This window comes from Buteo buteo, chromosome 25, assembly GCF_964188355.1.
Source record: "Buteo buteo chromosome 25, bButBut1.hap1.1, whole genome shotgun sequence".
Lineage (NCBI taxonomy): Eukaryota > Metazoa > Chordata > Aves > Accipitriformes > Accipitridae > Buteo > Buteo buteo.
Genome location: NC_134195.1, coordinates 6376213 through 6401382, shown reverse-complemented (window position 1 = coordinate 6401382; position 25170 = coordinate 6376213). Strand labels below are relative to the sequence as shown.

General features: G+C 39.2%; 1 protein-coding gene across 1 annotated transcript; it reads left to right on the top strand.

Moving 5' to 3' along the window:
* The first annotated feature begins 747 nt into the window (after nucleotides 1–747).
* Nucleotides 748–24535, top strand: IL18R1 (interleukin 18 receptor 1). Its single transcript, XM_075057222.1, has 13 exons — nucleotides 748–922; nucleotides 1113–1212; nucleotides 2772–2952; nucleotides 3885–4002; nucleotides 5058–5298; nucleotides 10986–11163; nucleotides 12827–12980; nucleotides 13494–13556; nucleotides 15875–16031; nucleotides 16219–16352; nucleotides 17724–17885; nucleotides 19498–19656; nucleotides 21752–24535. Exons 4-13 carry the CDS (start codon nucleotides 3954–3956, stop codon nucleotides 22150–22152), a joined length of 1698 nt encoding a protein of 565 aa, XP_074913323.1. The 5' UTR covers nucleotides 748–922; nucleotides 1113–1212; nucleotides 2772–2952; nucleotides 3885–3953; the 3' UTR covers nucleotides 22153–24535.
* Nucleotides 24536–25170: the final 635 nt, after the last annotated feature.

Sequence of the window (25170 nt, the reverse complement as noted above, 5' to 3'; positions counted from 1 at the left end):
TCTGCCTCTGATGAGGGCATCTCTGCGGCCGTGCGTGGGGGGGTCCTTCGCTTCGACCCGCCAGTCCACTCCGGGACACCCTGCCTGTCCCTCCGTCCTGCCTGTCCCCTGTCCTGCCTGTCCCTCAGCCCTCCCTGTCCCTCAGTCCTGCCTTTCCCTCAGCCCTGCCTGACCCCAGCCCGGCCTTTTCCCTCAGCCCTGTCTTTCCCTCCGTCCTGCCTTTCCCTCCATCCTGCCTTTCCCTCCGTCCTGCCTTTTCCCTCCGTCCTGCCTTTCCCTCCATCCTGCCTTTTCCCTCAGCCCTGCCTTTCCCTCCATCCTGCCTTTCCCTCAGCCCTGCCTGACCCCAGCCCGGCCTTTTCCCTCCGTCCTGCCTTTCCCTCCGTCCTGCCTTTCCCTCCGTCCTGCCTTTTCCCTCCGTCCTGCCTTTCCCTCCGTCCTGCCTTTTCCCTCCGTCCTGCCTTTCCCTCCATCCTGCCTTTCCCTCAGCCCTGCCTGACCCCAGCCCGGCCTTTTCCCTCCGTCCTGCCTTTCCCTCCGTCCTGCCTTTCCCTCAGCCCTGCCTTTCCCTCCGTCCTGCCTTTCCCTCAGCCCTGCCTGTCTCTGCCGCACTTCCTTGCCCCCGCGTTTCCCGCCCGGCCCGGGCACCACTCTCCGACTCTCTCCCGGGCCCATGATATACTTTTTTTCCCTTGTTAGAGAGATGGCATAAATAGTTTAGCTCTGAAAAGGGCTTATTTCAACACACAGCCCCTCGGTGGCACTGCAAAGTCGCCCTCCCCGGGCTGTCCCCGGCCCTTTCCCTCACACCTCGGTGGCTTTGGAGCAGGGCGGGCTCCTAAAGTGGTATTGTAGATGGTACCAGCAAAAGACGATGCCTAAAACATTGGTGTATCTGCCCTCAAATGCCTCATTTAGAAAAGTTAATATTCGTAATTTCCTATTGCCTTTCCGTTAATGCTAGTAAAAATGAATTTCTCACATTTACCTTTTCTGTTTTCCTCCCTGCAGTTCACAAAGTGAGAAATTCCACTCTTCCTTTTTCAGGAGGTTTTTCAGACTGAGCTGTCTTTGTACTGACTCACTTACTGAGAGAGATCACTCTGTTTCAGTGATGAACGAGGTTCAGAAGAGTTATAAGCACAAATTCTAACTCTCTGGAGTTTGGAAGACTACTACTGCATCAGCTTTCCACCTGGCAAGACTCGCATAGTAAGTAAACAGCTTCACTTAACATTGTTTGAAATGAAGATGGATTTTCATTTTTACCAATAAATTGCAATCCTGGCAGAATGGTCCTTGGACCTAGTATGGTTAAGGCAACTGTTTGCTAGATCCTTTTGTTTTCTTCATGAATCCTATTCAAATTATGGCACTGTGTGGTGATATTTGAAAAAGACTTAAATTCTGCAAGAAGCCATTCTTAAAGAGGTAAGATTAGTGCTTCCCTCCCTTGACCCTAAAATGTCTGTTCAGACAGTCTGACATTCAGAAGAATCTGTTGGTTTTAAAAAAAGGAAGTCACAACCCTTTGGGACCAAATTCAGGTTTCCAAAAGCGTTGATCAAAATGAGTTACTTGACCAAAATTGAGGATCACTTTGACGTGTCAGCCCCCTTTCATTCCAAAATCTTCTGGTGATTCTAGGAAAATGAGGAATAATTATAATGATGCTTAAATACACACAATTGTCTAGTTCATGAGGTATCATTAATGCATTTTACAGAACTTAAACCTTCAGTTTGTTTAAAGATTTTGTCAGCTTCACAATGGCACAGTGATTTTTAAGAACCATTTTTTATTAGTAGTATTCCATCAGTGGGTTTAAGCGTGTATGAAATTTGAAAAACATGCTTAAAACTATTGTCACTTTGGGCCTTATAGACAGCTGGGTTTTTTTATACTTTTTTTCACTGAAACTGCCATTCCCCATTATTGCCTTAGCATTTTGCCCATTGAGTATTTCTATACTCCTTTGTTAGGCAGAGCATCTTTGCCTTTACTTTAAAATAACTCTTCATTTCTTTCTGAAAATTAAAAATCTTATTCTGTTCCTTGAAGTATCTCTTTATACTAGCTGAGTTTCACCAAAAGCATTTATCTTTCTTTTTTTTTCTTTTTTTCCCCCTCCTCCTAGTGTTTCATTGAAGAGTATGCAAACCATATGGCTCAAATGTACTGTTAGCCTGGAGTAGAACAATTTCAGACAAATTGATCAGGTCAACAGCAATGGGAGAGTAAGATCAAAGACCTGTGTTTTGCTTGTTAATAGTAGCCAGTAATCCCAAACCTGGTTATTACTAAGTAGCTTGCATTACACTGTGTTCTTTAATCCCTGTTAAAAGAACGAAGGGCTCTGTTCTGCATTCAGCAAAACTTCAACTGTGTGCTGATGTTATGTGCCAACAAAGAATGGGATTTAAAATTAAAAATCCAGTGAGAAATTATTTTATCTTTATGTAGTGGATCATAGTTTCATGGTCTGTAACAGCTGTATTTCTTCTGGATGTGATAGGGTGAAAAATGAAAAGTAAATTCAAGAAATGAAAATAAAGAGAGAGGCCCTTCTTCCCTTGTAAAGTGTAGCAGTTTGAATCTCCATGTGTAGAAGGGAACTGAAACCAGGTCTGACGAGTTTGCTGGATGACCCTTTAAAGTTGCTTGTTGCAGTACTCAGCATCCAACTTCTTTTAACTGCTTTCTAAATCTGGATCTGCCTACCAGTCAGTCTGAAAAAAGGGATGTGAAACACTTTTTTCATCTCCTTACAGTGATTTATGGGATGATGACATACTCATAAAGAACTGGGGGAGAACGATAAGAGAGGGAGAGCGGCTACACAGTTCGATGTCATTCTCGAATATTGCTGGAAATGCAGTAGCCTCCTGCCTCTGGCTACTATAGATCACAGGAAATTTCTGACTGTAAAACTCGGGGCAGTGTCTTGCAACAGTAAGTACGTGCTTTCTCAAATTGAGAGAGGTTTAGGTAATAAAACCAAAGAAATGGAATGCTAATGAGATTTCTTTTGGCAGCTCTCTGTGAAATACATCTCATGTGTGTGTGTCTCATTTGTTTGTGCATGTTTGGGTCAGTGGTTCAGCAAGGTTGCAGAGATTGAACTGAGCTTATTATGCACCTAATCTGTCTGTTATGTAAGCAAAATTGAGGTGCAGTCTTAGGACTGGCTCTGCTGTTGGTTGTCAGTTAACCCGCCGTTCTGAGGAATCTCAGGAAGATACTCCACACTGGTGTTATTTAGTGGTGGTTTTCATTTGCCTTTGAAAGCACAGTTGACTACCTATGAAGCAATTGAATTTGAGCTTCTTCATCTCATCTCCCTCAGTGGAAATGCTAGCACTCTCGGCTGGTGCATATTGGTTCTATAGACAAAATTGTATGAAAAAATTGTACATCTCATTGATTTCCAACAAGCTCAAAATTAGCCATCAAGATGTCCAATCTGTCAACATTGTGCTGTTCTCACTGAAGGAAAGGGGAGTTTCTACAAGGTCCAGTCTTGCAAAGTTTTTACTGTTTGTGGAGAAAAAAAGCACTGTCCTATCCTGTGGTAGGTGTCTACTGACTTGGGATCTACGTTTAAGTGCTTCTATAAGATTGTCAGTTTAATCAGAAATGTGAAATACATCTAGTAAACAAGAAAACAGAGGAAGAAAATCCTGCAGTGCTTTCTAAACTTAAAATAAACTTGCCAAGAAAAGTCTAGATTGATTACCTGATGTATGAAAATAGCTGTTATGATAAAAATGTGTAACTGTCCATTTGGAAAGCCCTCTTCAGTCCCAAGCAATAGTTACACTGCTTACATGCTCAAAGGAATTTGTTTCACTGCACTTGTGATAATTTGTGTGTGGTTTTTTTAGGCTTTCAGAACAAGCAAGAACAATTCAGTTTCATTTTTCTGGAGAAGAAGTGAGAAGTAACTCAAGAAAATGACTCTGATAATTTTTTTTTTAATGTTTATCACTGAATCTGCCACTGGTAAGTATAAACCTTCATTTCAATAGTAGAACCTTCAAAATATTTGCTGAATATGTGGCATCTTCTTGACAATGGCTTAAAGTGGGGAAAGTTTTGTATTTTGCAGCTAAGAACAAAATCTGAAAAGTTTTGGTAATTTCAGCCCAGCTACAGATTTGGGAAATTTGGTCCGAAATACCCAAATTATGAAATAAAAAGAGCAGAGATGCTACCTGGAGACACCTGATGATGTTGTAGGGGAGCATGGCTGTATGAAGAGCGACAGCAAGGAAGAGAATGATTCTGCTTATTTTTGTGCTATTCAGAAGTGTGGTCACAATAGTTGCTAAACAACAATAATCTCTCAGAACCTCAGGAGAGGTAGAGACCAAAGGCTTATTTTATTCTTGACTGTTAATGCTAGACCATGGTTCCTTTTCTGTATTTTTTGTGACTTCTGTATGCAAAAGTACATTTGGGAAATTTGATTGGAAAAGCAGACTTTGAGACTAAATTTTACATGCATAATCTCATTCCAAGGCAACTTTCCCAAAGATATCTCAAGTTTTTAAAAGATCTAGCTACATAATGATTTAGTTTAAATTAAGAAAAGAAAATGCAAATGTTAATTCATAGGATCCCTGCTTTTATGGCAGTTGACCAGTTCTGAGGATTAGCCATATTTGTCAAGTCACACCATATGTGAAGAATTTCTCCTTTCCTCTTCCATTTGTGGCAGCTGCTTTACTGTAGAGTGAGGCCAGATTCTGCCGTTTGTGCCCATTTGATTCTGACACTGTTGGACCCAGGTGAAAGAATCTTAGGGAAACGTCCTTTTTTTTTAACCTTCCTTTTCATTCTGGTTTTGCTTGGGTGAGGCAGAATAAAGACTTGGAAAACTGAGTTTTCCAGTAAGTATTGCTAGAATAAATAAATACTGCCAAACCACTCTGCTGAAAGAAAGTCGCTTTATAAAAGGCCAGCAGCACAGCAAATCACTTTGAAGTCAGGCTAATGTAATTTTCTGAAAGAAGTACTTGGCTTCCTAATGTATCTTTTTTCCTCGTTCTCTGAAGAGAAGCTGTGTCCCCTTCGTGCCTCCATTGACGTGCTAGAAGGGGAATACTTTTTCCTTTGTTATCTTGAGTCAATGCAAGAAGATTTTCAGGAAGAAGCATACACAGTAAACTGGTACAAAGAAAACGCTGGAAAGCAGCAACTGATAAAGGAAACAGACAGAATTGTTTCCCAGATGAATTTTCTGGAGTTTTGGCCAGCTGAACTCAGTGACTCTGGGAATTACTCTGTCACTCACAGGTGGGTACGCAAGCTGGTGGGTGAACATCTTGCCTTTGCACTTGCCTATGAAGAAGCTAATTTCTTTGTCTTGCTTTGTATTGCTGGTGGCATCTGTACAAAGGAGGTGCAGGGAACTACATTAACTGTGGTGTCATTTTCCACATCATTTCACAATATCCATCCAGGCAGACCTATAATATTTACAAATAGCTATAGGCAGCTGCAGCCTTTTAAGGGTTCTGTAAACCTTTTGATAAGGCAGGTAGCATTTCTGCTGGTTTGTGATTAATTACCTAAGCAAAATGAGTGATAGGCAACCCTTCTGTCCACTGCCAAGTAAAAGGAAACATTTGCTTGTCTTCTCCACCAGACTTGTTCTTCCTTACTGTCTTAAGTGGATCTCACGCTATAAATCCTGCCAAGTGGTCTAATTGTAAAGTAAAGTAATAAACAAAGAGTGGCGTAGCTGAACTCTGGTTTCTGTGCAAACCTTTACATGCTTGAAGCCATTCAAAGAACAGATGGAATCATTGGATTTGATTTCTTACTGCTGTAGAACATTGTGAGTCAAAAGGAGAAATAAGGGGGGGCCTCAGTTATTTGGTGGTAATCTTCCTTAGACCACCATGAAAGACTAAAGGACTAAAGCAAAGGTTTGTTGCATGGAGTTCTTATGACTAACTTGCACCAAAACTGTAATTCAGCATTTACAATTGAAGCAATAATTTATTTTAAGCAGATTATTTTGCATGTAATGATTTGTGCTCTTCTCCAGATAATATTTTTAAGGTTCTTGCCTGGTTCGTAAAGGTTATGGGACTGCGGATACTGAAAAATGCTTTCCACGTTTCTCCAGTAACATTGCAGACACAAGTTTGATAGTTTACAGTTTTAAGCTGGACATCAGTTGTTAACTTCCAAGTTAACTTGGAAGCTGAAAACTTCATGTTTTATTTTTCTATGTATCATTATTATTGTCTTACTGATAGTATTTTAAAAAGTAATGAGTCATGGTATCTGAAGTGCTAAATATTATAAACAAAAAGTCTGTTGGTAGAATATTTCTTTTGGCTTTATGTGATTTCTTTTTAACTGTAGGGAACTCTTTATCCAAGTAGTAGGTAAAGCTTGAGAAAACTTTTACTCATGTATGTCGAACCCAGTCTTAAGAGAATTGTCTTTAGAGGTGATGAGTATGGTAGCTTGGCTACTTTGTTGTGCAAGGTTGCGCAAAGGTGGTGTGTTATTGAGTACAGACATTTGTCTGAAGTAGCACAGGTGAAGCCAGCTGCTCAGTTTTGGTGTGTAGGGGTTAACATTAGATAATACCTGACATAGGCTTGTCTGTTGTCACGGACCTGTACTTTTCATAGCAAGTCTGAATTTGGCTTTAAATTTTGGCTTTATTGATGGCCTTGATCAGTTGTCTATACAGTCACTTCACTAAATGTAGTGCTAAAAAGCTATTAAATCTAAGAACTCACTCTGCTGCCAGCACTTAACCAGAGGTGTAAAATGCATGGTCTGACTTATTTTGGCATGGGGAAGGATAGTCGGAGACCATACCTGAATCGCCAGGCTACTGAAGGAGGTTGTCATAAGGAGTCTAAAATAAAGGACAAAAGAGAGGAAAGCTGTGATAACACCAGCCTTAATTCATGATCCTTGCTGTTTTGCGATTATTTTAAGGACTTGGAGTAATGACAGTAAATCCACAGTAAATTACAAGAACTCTGTAAAATTAATATGAAAAAAATGTAAAGTTCAAAACTGAGGGAAACAGCCTTATGTATCGAAGAAGGAGATGACAGGAAAAGACCTTAAATAAAACTGTTAGGATGAAGTTTGTTAAAATAAGTATTTGTTGGAAAACACAAAAATGTCTGAATCCTTTGTGAAATGTCTTGATTTGCTGATTTGCTTAAGCAAGAGGCTCAGAAGAAAGGTTTTGATTACATCGAAGCATTCATTTGGAATTAAGAGGTTTGATTTTCTGCTCTTTGTTTCATTTGCTAGGACTATATTATGCTACTACATTTTAAAACTCAGTTTTGAAAGAAAGCATTTTTATTTTGGAAAAAAAAAGTTTCTTAATTAAAAGGATATATTTTGACTACTCTGAAACACCTTTTTTTTTTTTTTTTTTCCTTCAAAATGTCTTTCTGTTAGGCCCATACAGATACTGTTAGGATCAGAATGAAGGCACATGCCAGAATCTTGCAATCCTCACACAGGAACTCATCACAGGTCTCACCACTGGAATAATAGGCATAAGGGGATTTTTTTCATGGGATTTTAATGGGATCTTGTGCTTAGTTTATATGATGGTTCTCACTATTGTCAAGCATATTAAAGCAGTTTACATTTCAGCAAATACTGAAGATTATTTGCAGAAACAGTTTTCTGCAGAGACAGAGGACTTTTAGTAGTCTCTGTTGATAGGGAAAAATTGTGGGCTATTGTGGACTACTGAATTGGTTTAAGATTTAATAAGAATGACAATTAGAATGGAATTAGTTTTAGTTCAGAGCATTTACAATAGGTTAAAGTTTTGGTTTTGAAAGCAGACATTCTAAGTATATTCTTAGTTATCTTTTTCATTTTCAACTATTTAATTTAGAGGTAAGTTTTTGTAAGCTATATGGGAAATGATTTTTAGAGTGCTTATAACTGTTTAGGCAGGTTTAGTGAACAAAGTGACAATTAAATATACTGCAGATTTTTGAGAAAAGACAACACGTTGACAGATTTTGCAAACTAATTAAATTTAGGGATTTTTTTCCTGATATGTTACAACTGAAAATATGCAAGAAGTGAGAGGTGAAAATGATGTAACAATGTATTTATGGTGTATTATCCACTTAGTTTTGACTTAAAGAAGAATCAGAAGTTTTCCAGTTAAAGCACAAGTGTCCTGCTAAGACATAGCATAGATAGCTAAAGTATGCGTATGTGTGTGTTGATGTGTTCACGTGTATTTGTTAGTATAGTAGACTTAGGATATAAATTCAGGAATTAATAGACATCACCTGTAAGCCTGAATGTGTCCATCTTCAGCAACATTTCTTGAAAATGAAGAATTTCATATGCATTTTAGTGGGAGCGGTAAGCAGAAAAACTGTCACACATCTTTGGCAGGATTTCTGATTTGTATGTTTTTTCTTAGCCTATATCCTGTGGTTATCAAAGAAAAAAACAGAATACAAAAAAGCAGGTCATCTGGTTGCTCTGTGTTGGTGACCTTGAAACCGAAGGAACTTAGAAGTTCCCGAAAAAAATGAAAGTACAGAGATCTATGATAAACACGTGATACATTTTAAGATCCTAATGCTGCTCACTTTTTCAGTGTGTTTAGAAAAGTTGAAAGCAGTGGGAACACACACATTTAGAGGTAATATTGTAGTTGCAATCAACTTGCAGTAGGTTGAAATACTGATATAACACTGGCTTGTTGCAGTGAAATAGCTAAGGGATGACTTAGAGTTGGCTATGTATCCAGTAAACTTGGTTTATATGCTCTAAGGGCTTTCACTTCCCTGTAGCCTCTCCTGAGTCAAGCTAGTTTTTGTTGTTCCTTCTTGGTGGGTTTGGCGGGGAGAGTTGAAAGGCTGTTAAGCCAGAAATGGTTTTGTTCCCCACAAATTATCACTAAAGAATCTCAGCAAGTGAAAGCCAGGATAGAAATATAACAGCTTAGACACTAGCAGTTTAAACAATAACAACTTAATCTATTTTTTTGTTAAAAATCATGTATATGGCAGACAACTAGAAATTATGTGAGCCAAATTCAAGTTAGTTTGCGTAGGCATGGTTTTTTCACCTTCCAGGGAGCTGCTCCTTGCCAGATTTTGGCTCATGTAGAATATTTTGATCCACTGCAGGTGAAATCCTTATTTGTTGAAGTGATTTCACCAAATATGATCACAGAAGAAAGCCTCTGTGGAGTGACAGTGCTGAGGAGAACATGTGGCTTTATAGATCCTTTTCTTCCATCTGCTGAATCTAGATAGTAAAACCCTATGTATTTTCTGGCTAGATCTGTAATTGCCTCTCCAGCAGTATTCAGATACTAGCATGATATCTAAAGAAACACACGGACTGGGTGGAATTAATTGGAACTAATGTTTATGTCTATACCTGAACTTATCTTAGGTACCTTTACTGTCGGAGAGAGAGAGGCCTTTCTAGGGCACAGATTGTCTTGTCCTAAAACAAACATATAAAATAGGTCATGTAAACTGCACTCTAAAAGGATGACTATTGACTGTGGTCCCACTGCTGACTGTGACTGGTAGCTCTGATTTAAATGTGTCAATGTAATGTTGAAGAATAGGTGAGAAGGACTCCACCTACCATGGATACCCGTACCAGTACATCTCTAATGGAAAAGCTTTGATAAGGTTTTTCCTGTTTATGAAACCATAGGTGACTGATTGAGAAACCAAACCACTTTGTTTTCATTTAGGTATTCAAATTGCAATTATGAGTAATGACTATCTCAAGTGAGTAAGAAGAACAAGGAGAACCTGTGTAGGCTGAAAAAGGACTACAATGCAAAGGGGCTGAGCAAAATACATAAATACATCTCTTTGGGGAGCTTGAAAAGGGAAAAAAAACCAACCCAAAAGTTGGTGTAAATTCATCATATAAATTATGTCCTAATAGTTCTTCTGAATCTTGTAACAGTAATGGTGTTTAAGCTGATATCCTTGTCAGGCTTGCTTCTCCTTTTCAACTGCTTTGTCCCCTTAGCCATTCTCATCGAAATGATCCTTGACTAGTTTCAGTTCTCCTGGGAACAATTCCTTTTTTTTTCTTGGAGACAAAAAGATTCAAACGTATTTATGAAGATATGACTGACACTGGAGGGAAGTGCTCTGTGATTGCTGGTTTTGCTCTGTGAGACCCTACTTGTTCAGTAAAAAATGAGTGCTTTATGCACTAATTGCACCCATGAACTTACAGCAGCATATGACTTTCTCTTAAGCCCTAACTTTGCCAAAGTTAGGCCAACTTTGCCAAACTTAAGCTGAAAGTCCTCTAGCTTCTTTTCCCTCGGTAGTCATGTATTTGGACATATCCAGCAATGAAATAACTTACAGCTATAATCTGATTCTTTAGAGGAATATGTGGATAGAACATAGTAGATACCTGACTGACAATGGTCAGCTCCTAGATATTCAAAAGATGAGTATTCAAAAAAAGACAATATTCAAAAAATGAATAATGTTGCTTTGTAAACAATAGCAGAGTTACCCATCTTATTTTTGGCATATTTTACAAATACATTTTTCATTTACTGCTTTAAACCTTAGCAATGCATGGGACATTAAACCTGCAAAATCACTAGCTGATTCAAGGTCCTAAAACTCTTTTATGCTCACTTGTAACTATACATGATGCCACAGATTGTTGCATCCTTCTTCTGGTTGGTATAGCACATATTGTCATATTTCATAGGTATAATTGTATTGTCAAATGTTTTGTGATAGATGATTTAGTTTACATAACCTCTTTTGTTATGGGAAATAACACATATTTGGGGGTGGAAAAGTAACAAAGGGGAATATAAATAATTAGGTCACTGTAGATGTACTTTTTACCTAACAGATGTACTAGAGAATTTATTTGTATTTTGTTGTGTAACTCAGTTACATTCCTTTAAAAAGCTCCTAAAACTGATTTTGCTAATTTTTTTTTCATAGCAATGGAAAACAAAATTTCACAATTCAAAAGTGGACCTTGAATGTACTTGAAAGAAATAAAAGCAGCTGTTTCAACAAAAATCATTTAACTACAGAAATTAAAAATGCTGGAACTGGTCATTCACTGAAATGCAGTGATTTGTCTGTAAATGAAAATGACAGCATAACATGGTACAAGGTAATTACTGAAACAGTGTCACTCATCATTGGCTATAGAAACAAAACATCTGACTGCAGGAAAAAATAATTACAAACAAATTTTTAGAAGCACCTACAGACTTTGTAAAGCTTTAATTTCTCAGGTTATTAGGGAAAAACCTTTAGACAGTTTTTTTAGAAAGTTTTTCTCTGCTCTCAGATTTTTTAGAAAAATGTACCTGTAATCAGAAATTATTAATAAACTGGTAGTTTGGAACGGTAAAAGACCTGAAGCACATGTCTGTTTGATGATTTAGCCAGTGGCTGGTTTAGCCAGCTGCTACTTTGCTGATACAGATATTACCCTGACACTAAATGAGGTGCCAAGATATTTGTTTTACAGTTGGCATGTGCTTGTAAAGTAATTGCAAACTTTTCAATTTTGCTGCTTCTGAACACTCCTTACAAAACGTGTAACAGATTCAGTTCTGTTCATTCTAGGCAAATCATCAGTCTTCTCTCTACCAGCTTTTGTCAGAACATCGATGATAGTTGTGTAAGCACCTGTAACTGTTGGGTGTTGTGCTCAACAACCCTGAATAAGTTTCTTGCACCCTGTCACTATGCTCTGCCTTGCCTAGTGCTCCTTATCCCTCTCAGGTGTCCTCGTTGGAGTAACAGACCCTGTTCACTCCATGTTGAATCAGTTTCAGGAAGGGATTTTGGCCGCTTAAGTACAGGCATCTGGATTCTGCCTGGCAGAATGAGCCCCAGCCCTGCTTCCTTGTCCTTCGGGGCCTGGGAGGATAGGATCATTGATAGATGGGGCCATAGGTGGATTTGTTTTCCTCAGTAAAGGACCATACCCCAGACTGACCTCTGTCATGGCTAAGCTGAGTATGCTGATGCCTAATATTTTAATGCCTAGTACTGTGTGAGACAGGTGAAGCAGCCATCCTTGTGCCTCAGTATCCTCTGATGCTTGATTGGATGAAAATTTTCAAAGCCTTCCTGCAACACCCTAAGCTGAGGTAAAACAGGGATGGTCACACATGCCTTTTGTATACGAGCCTGGTAATAAGCATATGCATCCAGGAAATGTCCATTCCCTTGACAATTTCCAGCAGTGATCATTTCCCTTCTTGACCTGAGGTAATTCAGACCAGAACCAAATATTGCTGCATTTTCACAGGACATTTCACTTTTAGCATGTGCTATGAATTAAAAAAAACCCCAAACAAACCAGTTTATTTGGGGGGATAGGGAGAGTAAACAAATGTGAGTCCAACTTGTCACCCTCTGAGATGGTCACTTGCCCTGTTACTGAGGCATTTTGCTTTAACCTGAAAGCTCCTCCTGAGTCTAGACAACTTTTGGCCACAAGCAGGTGACACCTACAGACCCAAGCCATCATTTGGACAAAAATAGATGAATGCATTTAAATTCCTGATACAATATTTTTATACTCAGATGCTTACCTGGAATTGCAGTGCTCTCAACTTCTAACAGGTTAAATGTTCAAATGTTGCCTTTAAATGACCATGACTGAGAATTGGGCCCCCACCTCTTTTGGGTCAGATAAATGTCACTGAGATAGTGAAAGAGTGATGGTGACACTTTGTTTCAAAAATAATTTTCAACTTTTTTAAGGTTTTGAATGTATGTTTGCTACGGAATAGCATTTTCTGTCTTTATTGATGCAGGACTGTAAGAACTATGAAAATGAAACAGAGCGGGAACTGGATTTTAAAACCTTAACAGTACAGCACTCTGGGATATATACCTGTAAAATTTTAATCAGTCATGAAGGAAAGATATACCACAGCACAAATACAATTAAACTGGTAGTAGAAGAAGGTAAAAAAGCTTTCTAAAATTTTGAAGAATGCTTTTTGTTCTCTTTACTATAGAGATTTTTAATTACAATTCTCATTTGATAAATATATACAAGGGTGATCAAATCTGGTAATCTGAACTATTTTGCAGTAATTTCAAAAATAAAAAAGTGGAAGAAGTTTAAATGACATATTACCAATTCTGGAAAATTTATTTAGTATGTCTTCCATGCAGTTTTTTTTTTTTTTCAAAATTAGCTGCTGTAATAAGACATACAAACTTACTAAGAGTTTTGGGGAAGAGCCTCTCCAACCGTTGTAAATTGTGCACTGTATATATATGCATGTGAAAATAATTCAACAGGACCTACTGTGTTTTAAACTACTCAGTAATGCCAGAGTCCAGATAATATTGTTCTTTGAATTAAATGGAATGTATGTGATTAGTTTTAGAAATGAAGCAAATGTGTAATTTTTACTGTGGTAGAATGTAAGTAACCTATTACTTCAATAGCAATACTTCTTTGTATTTTAGATGCACCAGAGGCTGGCACTTTGGAGATAGTTGGACACAATGAAGAAATTGAAACAGAAATAGGTATGAAATTAGTACAAGAATCTTTGTGGTAGCTACTGCATATATATACTTTTGTTCTGCTCTCTTTATGGTTGATGGTCTGGTTAAATGTAATCAAACTAAGAATTGTCTGTGCACCCTCCTGGATCTGATCCATCCTCACATCTGGTTATGTTTGGCCTAGTGTATTCCATGATTGATACACAAGTACACTAAACGTACCCTTTCACAGAGGCAGAAGCTGAGGTTGCTGCTATGATCAGCAAGAGAAGGTAGTGGTGATGATAAACAATCTCTCCATGGCTTCTTTTGTAGATAGCAAACCCCACAGAGTGATGTGTGAAAGATGTCCGGTTTGTTCAGCAAACAGCAATAACGAGTAATCCCCTTAATACCTGATACAGTTAAGGATGTTATTCTGCACGCAAATGAGAAGTGTGAGGGCTTACAGTCCTGGCAATGTGAGCATGAAGATCTGTCACTGCTGCAAAGAATTGGTTATATTGTCAAAAGCCAAGACCTTAACTGTGCCTCTGGCTTGGATTAGGTTAGATAACACGGTCTGCAGGCTTCGCACAGTGTTGGACTGGATCCAGGATTTTGTGATTGAGGCTGTAATTAATTTTTAGAAACAGAAATTTACCTCTCTTTTTCTTCCTCTGTGCCTGAGGGCTTCTCCCATCTGGTTACCTAGTCCTTCCTTTCCAAGTCTGAAAAATCATATTTACCTCCTCTGTTGCTCATACATGTATCTCATTTGCTCAGCCAGGACCTCAGATGCTAATTTTCCTTCCTTCCTACAAATACCAGTTTGTAGGTCCTTTTTACAATGGTAGTACCCCAATCCTATGATGCCTCATGTCTCCCAACCTCCCAGTACACCCTTCCCACACAGTTCTTCCCACTTACTATGCTTGTCCCAACCATTAGAAGGTGGCAGGGTTCAGCATCAAGTGATTATGAAACATCTGTCTTCCATTCCTTATCTGCTTTGATAAGATCATCTGGTAAGATCATTGAACTACCTGCTGAGTGATGATACAGATGGCATGGTGGAGAGTGAAGGGAATTTTGGATGAGCTGGGTCCGTGGTCTTTCAAACCTGTCATTGCTTAGATGGTGTTCTATAATATTTCCCTGAAAATAGCTGTTGTGTATGGTGAAAAAGCTAGAGTTGCAAGGTCGATGATACTAGAAGCTTAGGTCTGTGTTTCAATCTGTGCAACTGTGATTTGGATTTCTAAGGTCTGAATCTAAGATGGGCAGATTTTTAGCTGGATCCTTCTTTAAAGGTTCTTAAGCAGTTCCACTGGAAGCATCCACTCTGATAAATCTTGAGAAGTCAGCTTATAATATGTGCCCTTAGAGAATTCCTGGGCAGGCCTCGCTTACTGGAAAGCATTTGTGCACGATGGCCTAAACAAGAGCTAACGTGCGTCTTTTGTGGCTTAATAAAGGGCGTTCTGTATGTGTTCCCTGGAAACGATGCTGCCATAGCCTAGAAATGATAGTGTAAAGTTGCAGCTAACCTTAGGTCAAGCTACCCACGACAATGCTTAAAATAAAATGCCTTGCAAATCATCAAATCTCACACTCCAGAGCTGCAGTCTTCTGCCTTTATTTTCCCAAGTATACAGTTGTCTCTTTAGTTTTGCTCTTTCTTATAATTAACTGGAGCCTATGGGGTGGTTCCTGTCATTTCCAATTAGTGCTATGAAATGGTGCAAAGTAGCTGACTGGCTGAAGGTGACTTGTTCACATATTCAGGATTATGCTGATTTCCAGGTGTGGTGCTGGGATGAGCATTTCTTCTGTGTGACTTCAGCAGGGAGTCTAAAAGGTTTTGGTTTTATTGAGTAATAGTGTATAGTTTAGCTATTATAATCAATTGGTTGTAATTCCCCTTACCAGTTACTTTTACCTGGCCCTGGGGCACTGGTGATAGGTTGTCCTCTCCTGTTCTCTGCCTGCAGCACACAGTCTAGTTCACAGAATATCTCAAGTTGGAAGGGACCCACAAAGATGATCGAGTTTAAATCCCTTTAGTTCTCTAAAGCCTGAAATTCTCTGGCCTATTTAAACTCTTCTGGCTGTGACAGTTTATCTGAGAGAAGGCAGTGAATGACTGTCACTGCAACAGGGTGCAACAGAGCCCTGTGCATGGTTGCTGAAGCTACCACCAGTGCAGGTGGAACACCTATGAAATGTCGTGCAGGGGCTACGAAGTCCAGAAAGGAGCACAGTTCTTGGGATACATGGCCTGGAAAGCTGACATTTTACTGCACTGTGAACATGAATGCTACTTCTGACTAGATCTTCTCATGTTATGCTTTGTTTAGGTAAAGAAGAGATACTCAATTGCACAGGTTTCTTGGGTTATTATATGCGAGAAGATGCCAGCCTCTACTGGTTAATTAATCAAAAGTTTCCAGAAAAATGCACAGGTATCCCTGAGAATGAACCTTCAATATGTGAAGAAGAGTTAAAAAAATTAAAGTAGGTTTCCTGAAAACACTGCACTTTGGTTTGTATGTGATAATGCCCTGCACTTTGTGGAACTGCAAATTCAGTAAAACCTCAGTCTGAGGTTATTTTAGAACCTTTTCCTCAAAATCTGCCTCTCAGCTGGTTGCAGGTTTCTGTACAGATAGCGTACAATGGCTAACACCATTTCTTGTTGCAGGTTGGGAAACAAGTTCTATGTCACAACACTACTATGGATTAAAAAAGTTACAGACGAGGACATGCATCGTAATTTCACCTGCATGTTGCAAGCAGATGAAAGAACACAAATGAAAATAGTGAAACTGAAGAAAGGTACGGTATAATCTATGAATCATACCTCTCATAAGTAATTATTAATCATGCCAGCCTTCTCAATCCTGAGGGCAGGGTACTGATTTCAGAACATGTCTCCAAGTATGTCTGTGTGCTTATGAAGGCCCTGGTCCATCTAGTGCTAGACCTGACAACCCCCTGGGTGATTCCTCCTGCTCTGAGACAGGGGCAGCAGGTGTTGCTGCTACGTCTGCTAGAGCAGCTGTGCGAGGGCTCCATAGTTCAGCTGCTGCTGTGGTGGACACAGATCCCTGGGCAGCACTTTTGTTAGATCCCATGACAGAATGTTCCCTATGCTCTCCTCATCGGATTGGTGGGATCACAGCAGTTAACTACCTGAAGCTTGGTGCAGCCCTGAGTCTGCTCTTTGGATCACTTTGTTTATTAAGCAGCTCTTTCTAAACTTAAAATCTGAGGTTTTGGTTGTTTTTTGTGTTTTTTGTTTGGTTGTTGTTTTTTTTTTTCCTGGAAAGTTCAGTCTTTTATATTCCTGACAATGCCTGAATTGTTCTGGTTGATGGTTTCTTTCTTATCAGGGACTCTATCCTTCTAGCTGTGGAGAGCTGACCTCTACCATATAGTAGTACTTCACGTTTGTAGTCCAGACAACTTGGAGATTCATGGCAAATGGGCATTCCCTTCTTGTTTTCCATCTCTCAGACCTTTCCAAGCTTTACTGGGAGGAAATAAGTGAAAATAGACTAGTCAAAAGATGATGCATATAATAAAGCAAATGAAATACAGACTACAATGAGCATGACCTGACAGTGCCTTCATAAAGACTTCCAAAGATTTAAGGGTTAAAAATCTGTATTTGAAACTAAAAAGACAAAGATAATAGAATAATAATAATGAAAAAAACAACCTGGAAGAGACTAGAGATAGAAGAAAAAAAAAAAAAGATCTTGGCCAAAGAGATTAAAGGGGACATTAAGGACTGTTATGGATGGACTGAGAGAGGGGTAAAAGGTAGAGAATAACAGGAAATAATAAAGAACTTGAAGAAAACTCATCATAAAAGTGGGTGACCACTGGTTTGGGATGCTGTACATCTATGAGGATCGGTAGTGGAAGTCTTGATCCCACGTACAGTTCATTTAAATGTGTGGAGGGTGTGTGAATGTGTGCAAGATTGTTTCTCCAGTTTTTAGAGTAATCCATGTTCTATAGTTCTTCTCCATCTCAGGACAAATGGCATGCGTATGTGCTTGAAGTATTACCAGGAAAGGATTCACATCAACATTGTGATTTTTGGGGCTGATTTTAAGATGCTATCAGTATTGAATACAGTAATCTTGTCATATAATACTCTTTGTTAAGGTTATAATTTCCTGGGTTTCTGTTTTACAGGGAACACTCGAGATCTGCCTGTGCACATATTTACAACTGGGATGGCCCTTGCTGTACTATTTCCATGTGTTGCTGTAGCTGTGGTGTTTGCCTGTGTGATGTTTAGAGTCGACTTAGTTCTATTTTACAGGAGCATATGCAGAAGAGATGACACTGCTGGAGGTATGACTTGGCTAATGCTGACATTGAAATAAGTGTATTGATTAAAAAATAGTTTCTGGTAGGTTCTATAAAACAATCATCTTTGAGGAAGAGATAAAATAAATCCAGGAGTTTTGTGAGTAGAAACAACAAAGAATATGTAAGAGAGAACTTGATGGTCAGGTGCTAAAGTGAGTTTGTTATACACCTGGCGCAGTAACAGCAGATGAACACAGTGAAGAAGCTGCCTCTGCAGCAGATAGTGGAAGGGACGTGGTTAGATGCTGTTCAGATGCGCTCTGTTCTGCCATATTCTTCATCACAAAAGTTGATGAAGGTGGAGAAGTTTACAATTTATCTGTAAAGAGGATGAGCACTCTGGAGTTGTCAGACAAGGAGATTGACAGAAATTTGTTTTCACCTCACTGATGCCCTTCAGTGAGGTGAAGGTTAAAATGCTTCCTTGACTGTAGACGCCATTGCAATATTTATAGGTTTGTTACTAAATGTCCTTAAGGAGAGCAGGAGAACACACTACCAGTGTCTTACCAGGCAGCATCGCTGTGGCCTTCACTTAAGGAGCAAGCCTGTCCATTACACCATTCTGGGTATAATTTTTCTGAAAATTGTGGTGAAAAAACTTTCTGTATATATGTACCTGGTTTTCTTAGCCCTCCTTAGTCTCTAAATCAGCTTGAATATAGCTTGAATAAACTGCACTGGTTGGAGATTCCTCAGTAACAGGCAGATGTCATTTATGCTTGCCAGCATTATTTATCTATCTGTTGATGATGTTAGCTATCACTGCATACACTGGCTTACAGGGAGGATCTCCGAGAACCTGGACTAGGCTACCCTGGAGAAACTGATTCTCTGATATCAGGCAATGGATTTCCTACTCCTAGAGCTCTTGCATGTGTAGGGTTTTATGGGCTTTAGTTTGTGCTGTCTCTTATGAACTACATGTAGTAAAGTATCCAGAAAGGGAAGCAAAGAAATACAGTTTAAGATGCAAAGCTATGTGTGCTGCTGTATTGATCCAGATAGTTGTTCTGTGGTAAGGTTCAATCAGGTATTGCTCAGTGTGGTAGACTTGGCCTCTGAATTGCTCTTGGATTTTATGTTTGTAAATTACTGCCCAGAGCATGACCAGACATGGTATATACTTATAATTAAAATACTAAATTCGTTTGTTCTCTTTTGCCAGTATCCATTCTATAGAACTACTTGATAGTCTTAGAAAAAGAATAAAATAAATGTAGAAATCTGCAATATCACTTAAATAGCATTCTTACCAGGTTACAGACACATTTTTTGCTTCCTTCATTTTCTTGATCATCACAGATGTGACATTAACTGGTTAAATTAATCTGATTTTTTTAAAAAATACCTTAATGTAGAAAGGATATGTTCTTTTCAAATATTTGCCAAATGCAATCAGAATCTTTTGTATAAAATTTAAATTGAGTCATGATTTTTTTTTGTTTGAAGACTGTTAGGGGTATCAAAGGAAAGAGAAGGAGTTTCTAGATGCTTTGCTACTGAGACAATAACTTTGAAAACCAGAATGGTGGGTCAGATACTGTATTTCTAATGGTTGCTAACAAGACAACAATTGGTGATTTCTTTCCAGATGGAAAAGAATATGATGCATTTGTGTCTTACCTGAAAAACTGCATTTCTCCTACTGAAGAAGAGAGAGAATTTGCTTTGAAGATATTACCCATGATATTAGAAGAAAACTTTGGGTACAAGTTATGTATATTTGAGAGAGATGTATCCCCTGGAGGAGGTAAGTGCATTGAATATTCTTGTCATTAAATAGGCACATCATTTTCACACAAAGGTTAAAGTCTGTAATTAGAAGGAATTCTGTCAAATGTGTTGTGCATTGAAATACTACATTTTTCATTTAATCTAGACTATGCGCATGCAAAGTTCACATGCACACATTTTACATATTTTATAGTATATTTATGAATTCATACACACCTACACACATACACATACCTTTAATTACACAGAACCAAGATGAACAGATGAAAAACCTAGCATGGAGAAAGTTAAGGTGAGAACACAGAAGATGTCAGATGTTTCAGTGTAACAGGGCTCTTGGTCTGCTTTTGCTGAAAGGTGGTGCCTATGAAATCACATATACTGCACAGAGCAGCTGGTGTCTCTGGTACTAGTTATTCTCAGGTAACTTGTATGTTTGCTGTATCTTCAGTGTAGTGGTTGAAACCATTTTATGAAGATAATGGGTGCCATAACAAAATAGAAATGGGAACATGGAATTTTGTTTCTCTAAATGGCCTATGGATAGACGGCCTTTTGCAGATACTTGGAAAATAGATACTGGGGGATTCCATTTAGTCCAAAGATCTAGCTGAGGAGTAGGATTTCATTGTTAAAAACACAGAACAATAAGGCCAGTCAGCCTCCTTCACTAGGCAGGATCTTGTCTCCTTGTGTCCATTCCTGACATATTTTACTAACCTGAGAGGTGCCACAGCTTTCCCAAGCCATTTTTTTCCAGTTATTCTGTCTCCTTAAGTATTAAAAAAAGGCTTTCTGAAGTGTTCAGTCTGTTTCTTTCAATAGTTTTAGCTTATTTCCTTTTCTCTGATCTGATCCATTGTGAATATGGAAAACAGTATTTCCTTCTATTTACAGGAGCCTTTTGGTGTGTTGTAATACCCTTGTCAGCCTCCTTCTCTCAGTTTTCTCTTCTTTAGGTTACTCCTACAGTTTGCTTTGCCTTTCCCTACAAGGCATGTTTTCTAGATCTCTGGTCTCTCTAGACCTTGTCCCATGGTGCTGAAGCACAGGAAGCTGTGCATGAGAATGCAGTTTGGTGCATGGGTTTTTGAAGGGTATCACCATTTGATTTCATTCATCGCTTGTCATGACAAAAGTAATGGATCCAAAACACAGTTAGAACTCATTCTGTCATCTCAAGCCAGTCTTCTCAACCTTTGATTACTGGCAATAGACTTGGGTATTTGGTGATGTAAAGGAAGGAGTAACCTGAGGGTTACTGAATATTTGGAGAGAGGTTGCTCTTGGTGACTTTCTGTGGAATCACTTCAATGGTATCTATTATAAAAGAGCAAAGGTATGTCTGGTTGTAGGAAAAATAAATTTTGCTGTCACCTTCTATCCGTGTGACTACTGGCAGACAGCTGTCTAGGGTAGCAGGAGATTGTATGTAAGTTTTTGTCTTCTCCAGAGAACAAACTTTGGCCATACCTGAGTTCATTTTTGCAGACTCTTAATCTGTAATGTGTGTCCAAAGAAGGGCAATGAAGCTGATGAAGGGTGTAGAGAGAACAAGTCTTATAGGGAGTGGCTGCAGGAACTGGGGTTGTTTAGCCTGGAGAAAAAGAGGCTGAGGGGAGACCTTATCGCTCTCTACAACTACCTGAAAGGAGGTTGTAGTGAGATGAGTGTTGGTCTCTTCTCCCAAGTAACACGCGACAGAACAGGAGGAAATGGCATCAATTTGCACCAGGGGAGGTTCAGATTGGATATTAGGAAAAATTTCTGCGCCACAAGGGTTGTCAAGCATTGGAAAAGGCTGCCCAGGGAAGGGGTTGAGTCACCATCCCTGGAGGTATTTAAAAGATGTGTAGATGTGGCACTTAGGGACACGGTTTAGTGGTGGACTTGGCAGTGCTAGGTTAACGATTAGACTTGATCTTAAAGGTCTTTTCCAACCTAAATGGTTCTATGATTCTGTATTAATCTCTTCATAGGGACAGGATGCTTACATGCTGTCACTTTGTAAGGGGAGCATTTTTGGTACATGTGTGATTGTTAAAGGATGAGTCGATTCAGTGCCTATCCTTTCAATTTAGTTTAATAACACATTTATCTTTAATTTGCAGCGGTTGTTGATGATATCCATTCATTCATTGACAAAAGCCGAAGATTAATCATTATACTGAGCCAGAACTACGTTTCTGACCAAGCCATATATGAACTTGAGAGTGGACTGCATAAAGCCCTAGTTGAAAGAAAAACTAAGATCATATTAATTGAATACATGCCGATAAGTGACTACAGTTTCTTGCCAGAATCACTGTCTCTTTTACCATCAAAGAGGGTTGTGAAGTGGAAAAAGGAGAAATCTCTTCCTGTGAATTCCAGATTTTGGAAGAACCTTCGGTACCTGATGCCAGCAAAACCTACCAAGATAAACACCAAAGGGCACTATAATAATCTTCACGTAGGCTCAGAAGGGGCTGAACCACGGACTGAGGGCTGTGACTTTAATGTAGTCGTATAACAAATCTGGAGACAGAAGCTGCTGCAGAAAACTGCGCATTTTGCTAACCAATAGAAAACACAAACTGCACACTTACTTTGGGAAGATAGTGTTCGAAAGAGCCCAAGTCTGAGATCTGAGAAGAACGTAGAAATTGTTACAGTGGCTAGGACAATGTTAACCTCAATGCTAAATGCTATCCTAGAGAGAGTTTCCTTGGCAGTCTGTACAAGGGGCAGAAATTTCATTCTGCTCAGGACTTACCACATGGCATGAAGCACAATGCAAAACATTTTGATTTCACATTTTCCAGTAATGTAGAATGATACTAGTTATATTTGCATACTTTTTGAGGCCCCTCAATAAATACATCAGTATTTGCAAAGTATTATTATTTAGATGCTCTTGGGTTTGTATTTCAGTATCCTGCTTGGGTGTAGACGCAAACGGCTCCTGCCCTAGAGGGCTTGGCATGCAGGCTTTGGGCAGTGTCAAGCAGAAAAATTAAGTGAAAACAGAGAAAAGGGAGGTTAGAAAGAGTAGGGCAGATTTCGTTGGGCTAACAGTATTCACTGCTGTGTTGTACATGGTCTAGACAAGCCAAGCAGGAGTGATTTGAAGGAATGGTAAAGACTGTTTCCATCCTCCTGTTTCACTGAGAATACTGTAAATGCTCATTTTGGCAGGGAGAAGAGGGGCATGGGATAGAGATAATAGTATTTTGTTCATGGGCACTGATATCTATACCCTGAGCTGCTTTCAGCTGAGGGATGTAGGGGATTTATGTGAAAATGAGATCTTCACTATGTATATACACTCTGCACCCTTTGGAACACTTCTACTTAGTATTATTTTTTAAAACAAACTTAGTAATGCCATTGAAGACCATGGTAATCCTCCCTTATTATTAACTGCCTGGCAGAAGGTACCAATCTGACATAAATTCCTGGATGAAATGGAACCATATTTCCTCCTAGTACCAATGGGGAGAAATCAATGGAGAATCATTTTGGAAGATCTTCTGTCAGTTTGCTAGGAAACCATCAAGGCTCAGCCCACTCTCATCATTATCTTGCATTCAACTAATGCTAGTTCTGGGGAGACATCTCTTTGACACTGACAATTCATGCAGCTGTAATGGAGGAGCTCAGTTACCTTCTCAGTGTACTTGAGAACACAACTGGAGTGCTGGCGGTCATGGCCACGTCTCAAGATTCATGAGAATGAAATACCTTATTGTTTGTCAAATATACTGTAATCAAGCATAGGTTCTGACAGGTGGCCAGGTAAAAGTGAAGGCTAAATGTGGATTTGCAAAATGGAGACAACACAGTTGCCAGACTAACACGCACATGAAAAAGAAGAAAGAAATAAGGCACACATCTATGGTGTCCTTCAGATCAGCTCTGAGAGGTCTCCCTCTTTCTGTCAGGCAACTAAAGAGCTGTTGAAACGTGGTATTTAGGCAAAAGCCATTCTCTGGCTTAAGCTTTTACTGAAGAGGTTTTCTGCTCTCTAGATATGTGTGTCTTTACATTTCCAAATCTTTCTCAAGGTTCAGTTCTTCTCTGGCAGTGTTTCTGGTAATTTGTAATCACAGATCAGTTTTAACATTCTCCTGCAGGACTAATGATTGCCCCTAATTCAGAAATGCCATCAGACATAGTGGGCACGTCCATTTCTTGACCAAACAACTGACAGAAAAGTTAATAACTTTCCTGGTACTTAACACAGGTTTTAAACTTGCTCCTCAGCCACATCATAGTTTTTCACATGCTGTCATCAATGTATTCCCTAACAACAGAAAGTATCAAAAGTGCTATGCTACGCATGTGAATACAGATAGTGCACATGGTTTGTTAAAAGCTCTGGACTGAGCCTACCCTCTATGAGAATCAGCTACTATAAATTCAGATGACTGAATTTGCTATGAATGCCCCCTTACCTCACCTTGGAGAGATGATGTGACTGCATATACCTGCTATACCTCATGAAGCTGTACCCTGAAGGTTGTGAGACCACACAGAATTTGACCGCATTGAGGTTTTACAGAATAACAGAGGACTATACATAAGGAAGGTTGAAAGCTAAATGACATTGACTCCAAAGTTGTTTGAATGCCAGCAAAACAGACATTCAAAAGTAGTACAATGAACTACTCAATATCTGTAAAAGGGCAAGTATTTTTGCACAGAATGGTATCATGGCACAGTCAATTAATCTCTATAGTTGATCCTCACTGCCCATGCAGTGGTAAAGGGAGACAAGGGAAATTAACAACATGCATACTCCTATTAACACCAGATGTTGTTCTTATTGCTCTTACATCCTGAATTACTGACTTACTAGGACATTTCAGTGATTTATATTGTGTTTTTTGTTCCATTTTTGCACTTAATAAAACTTTGTTTCCACATCTCCCCACCTCTGTGGCTTCCATTTTTGCTGCAGTTAGACAGCAGTAAGTGTCAAAAATCAAACTTACAGTAAGAAGAAAAAATGCAAGAAAAGCTGGAGTGTGGTTAGACCTGCTGTCCACAAGAAATAAATATCTCATTTGTACTGTAGAACAATTTAAACAAAGCCAAATCCAAACAAGTGATTGGAAGATGTAATTTCCCAGAGGAGGATGCAAGATGGGATCAGTGAGGAGACAGCTGTTGTAAGTCACCAGTCTTGAAAATTCTTGTCTCTCTTGCATGTATTACAACATTGTACTGACTGTGAGAGTACAGTCCATGTCTGCATTTTTCTACCACACACAATGCAGGCTGGAGGAAAAAAGTATCAAAGAGGTCATCTTGTCTATTGATAATTTGAACATAAATGTTGGGAAGAGTTGGGACTATTTTCTATAGTACCAGTACTGTAGTGTGGTACAGTATAAGGGCTGGGAAATGTAGAAGGTTTGTGAATTATAGTTGTCCATGTGCCCTGTCCTGTGTGTCCACCTTCAGTGTCTGCACCAGTTCTGGAGAGGCTCTTTGAGTGAAGGCGTCCCTCCAAATGGGCACCATGTCTAGTTCCATATGCATAATT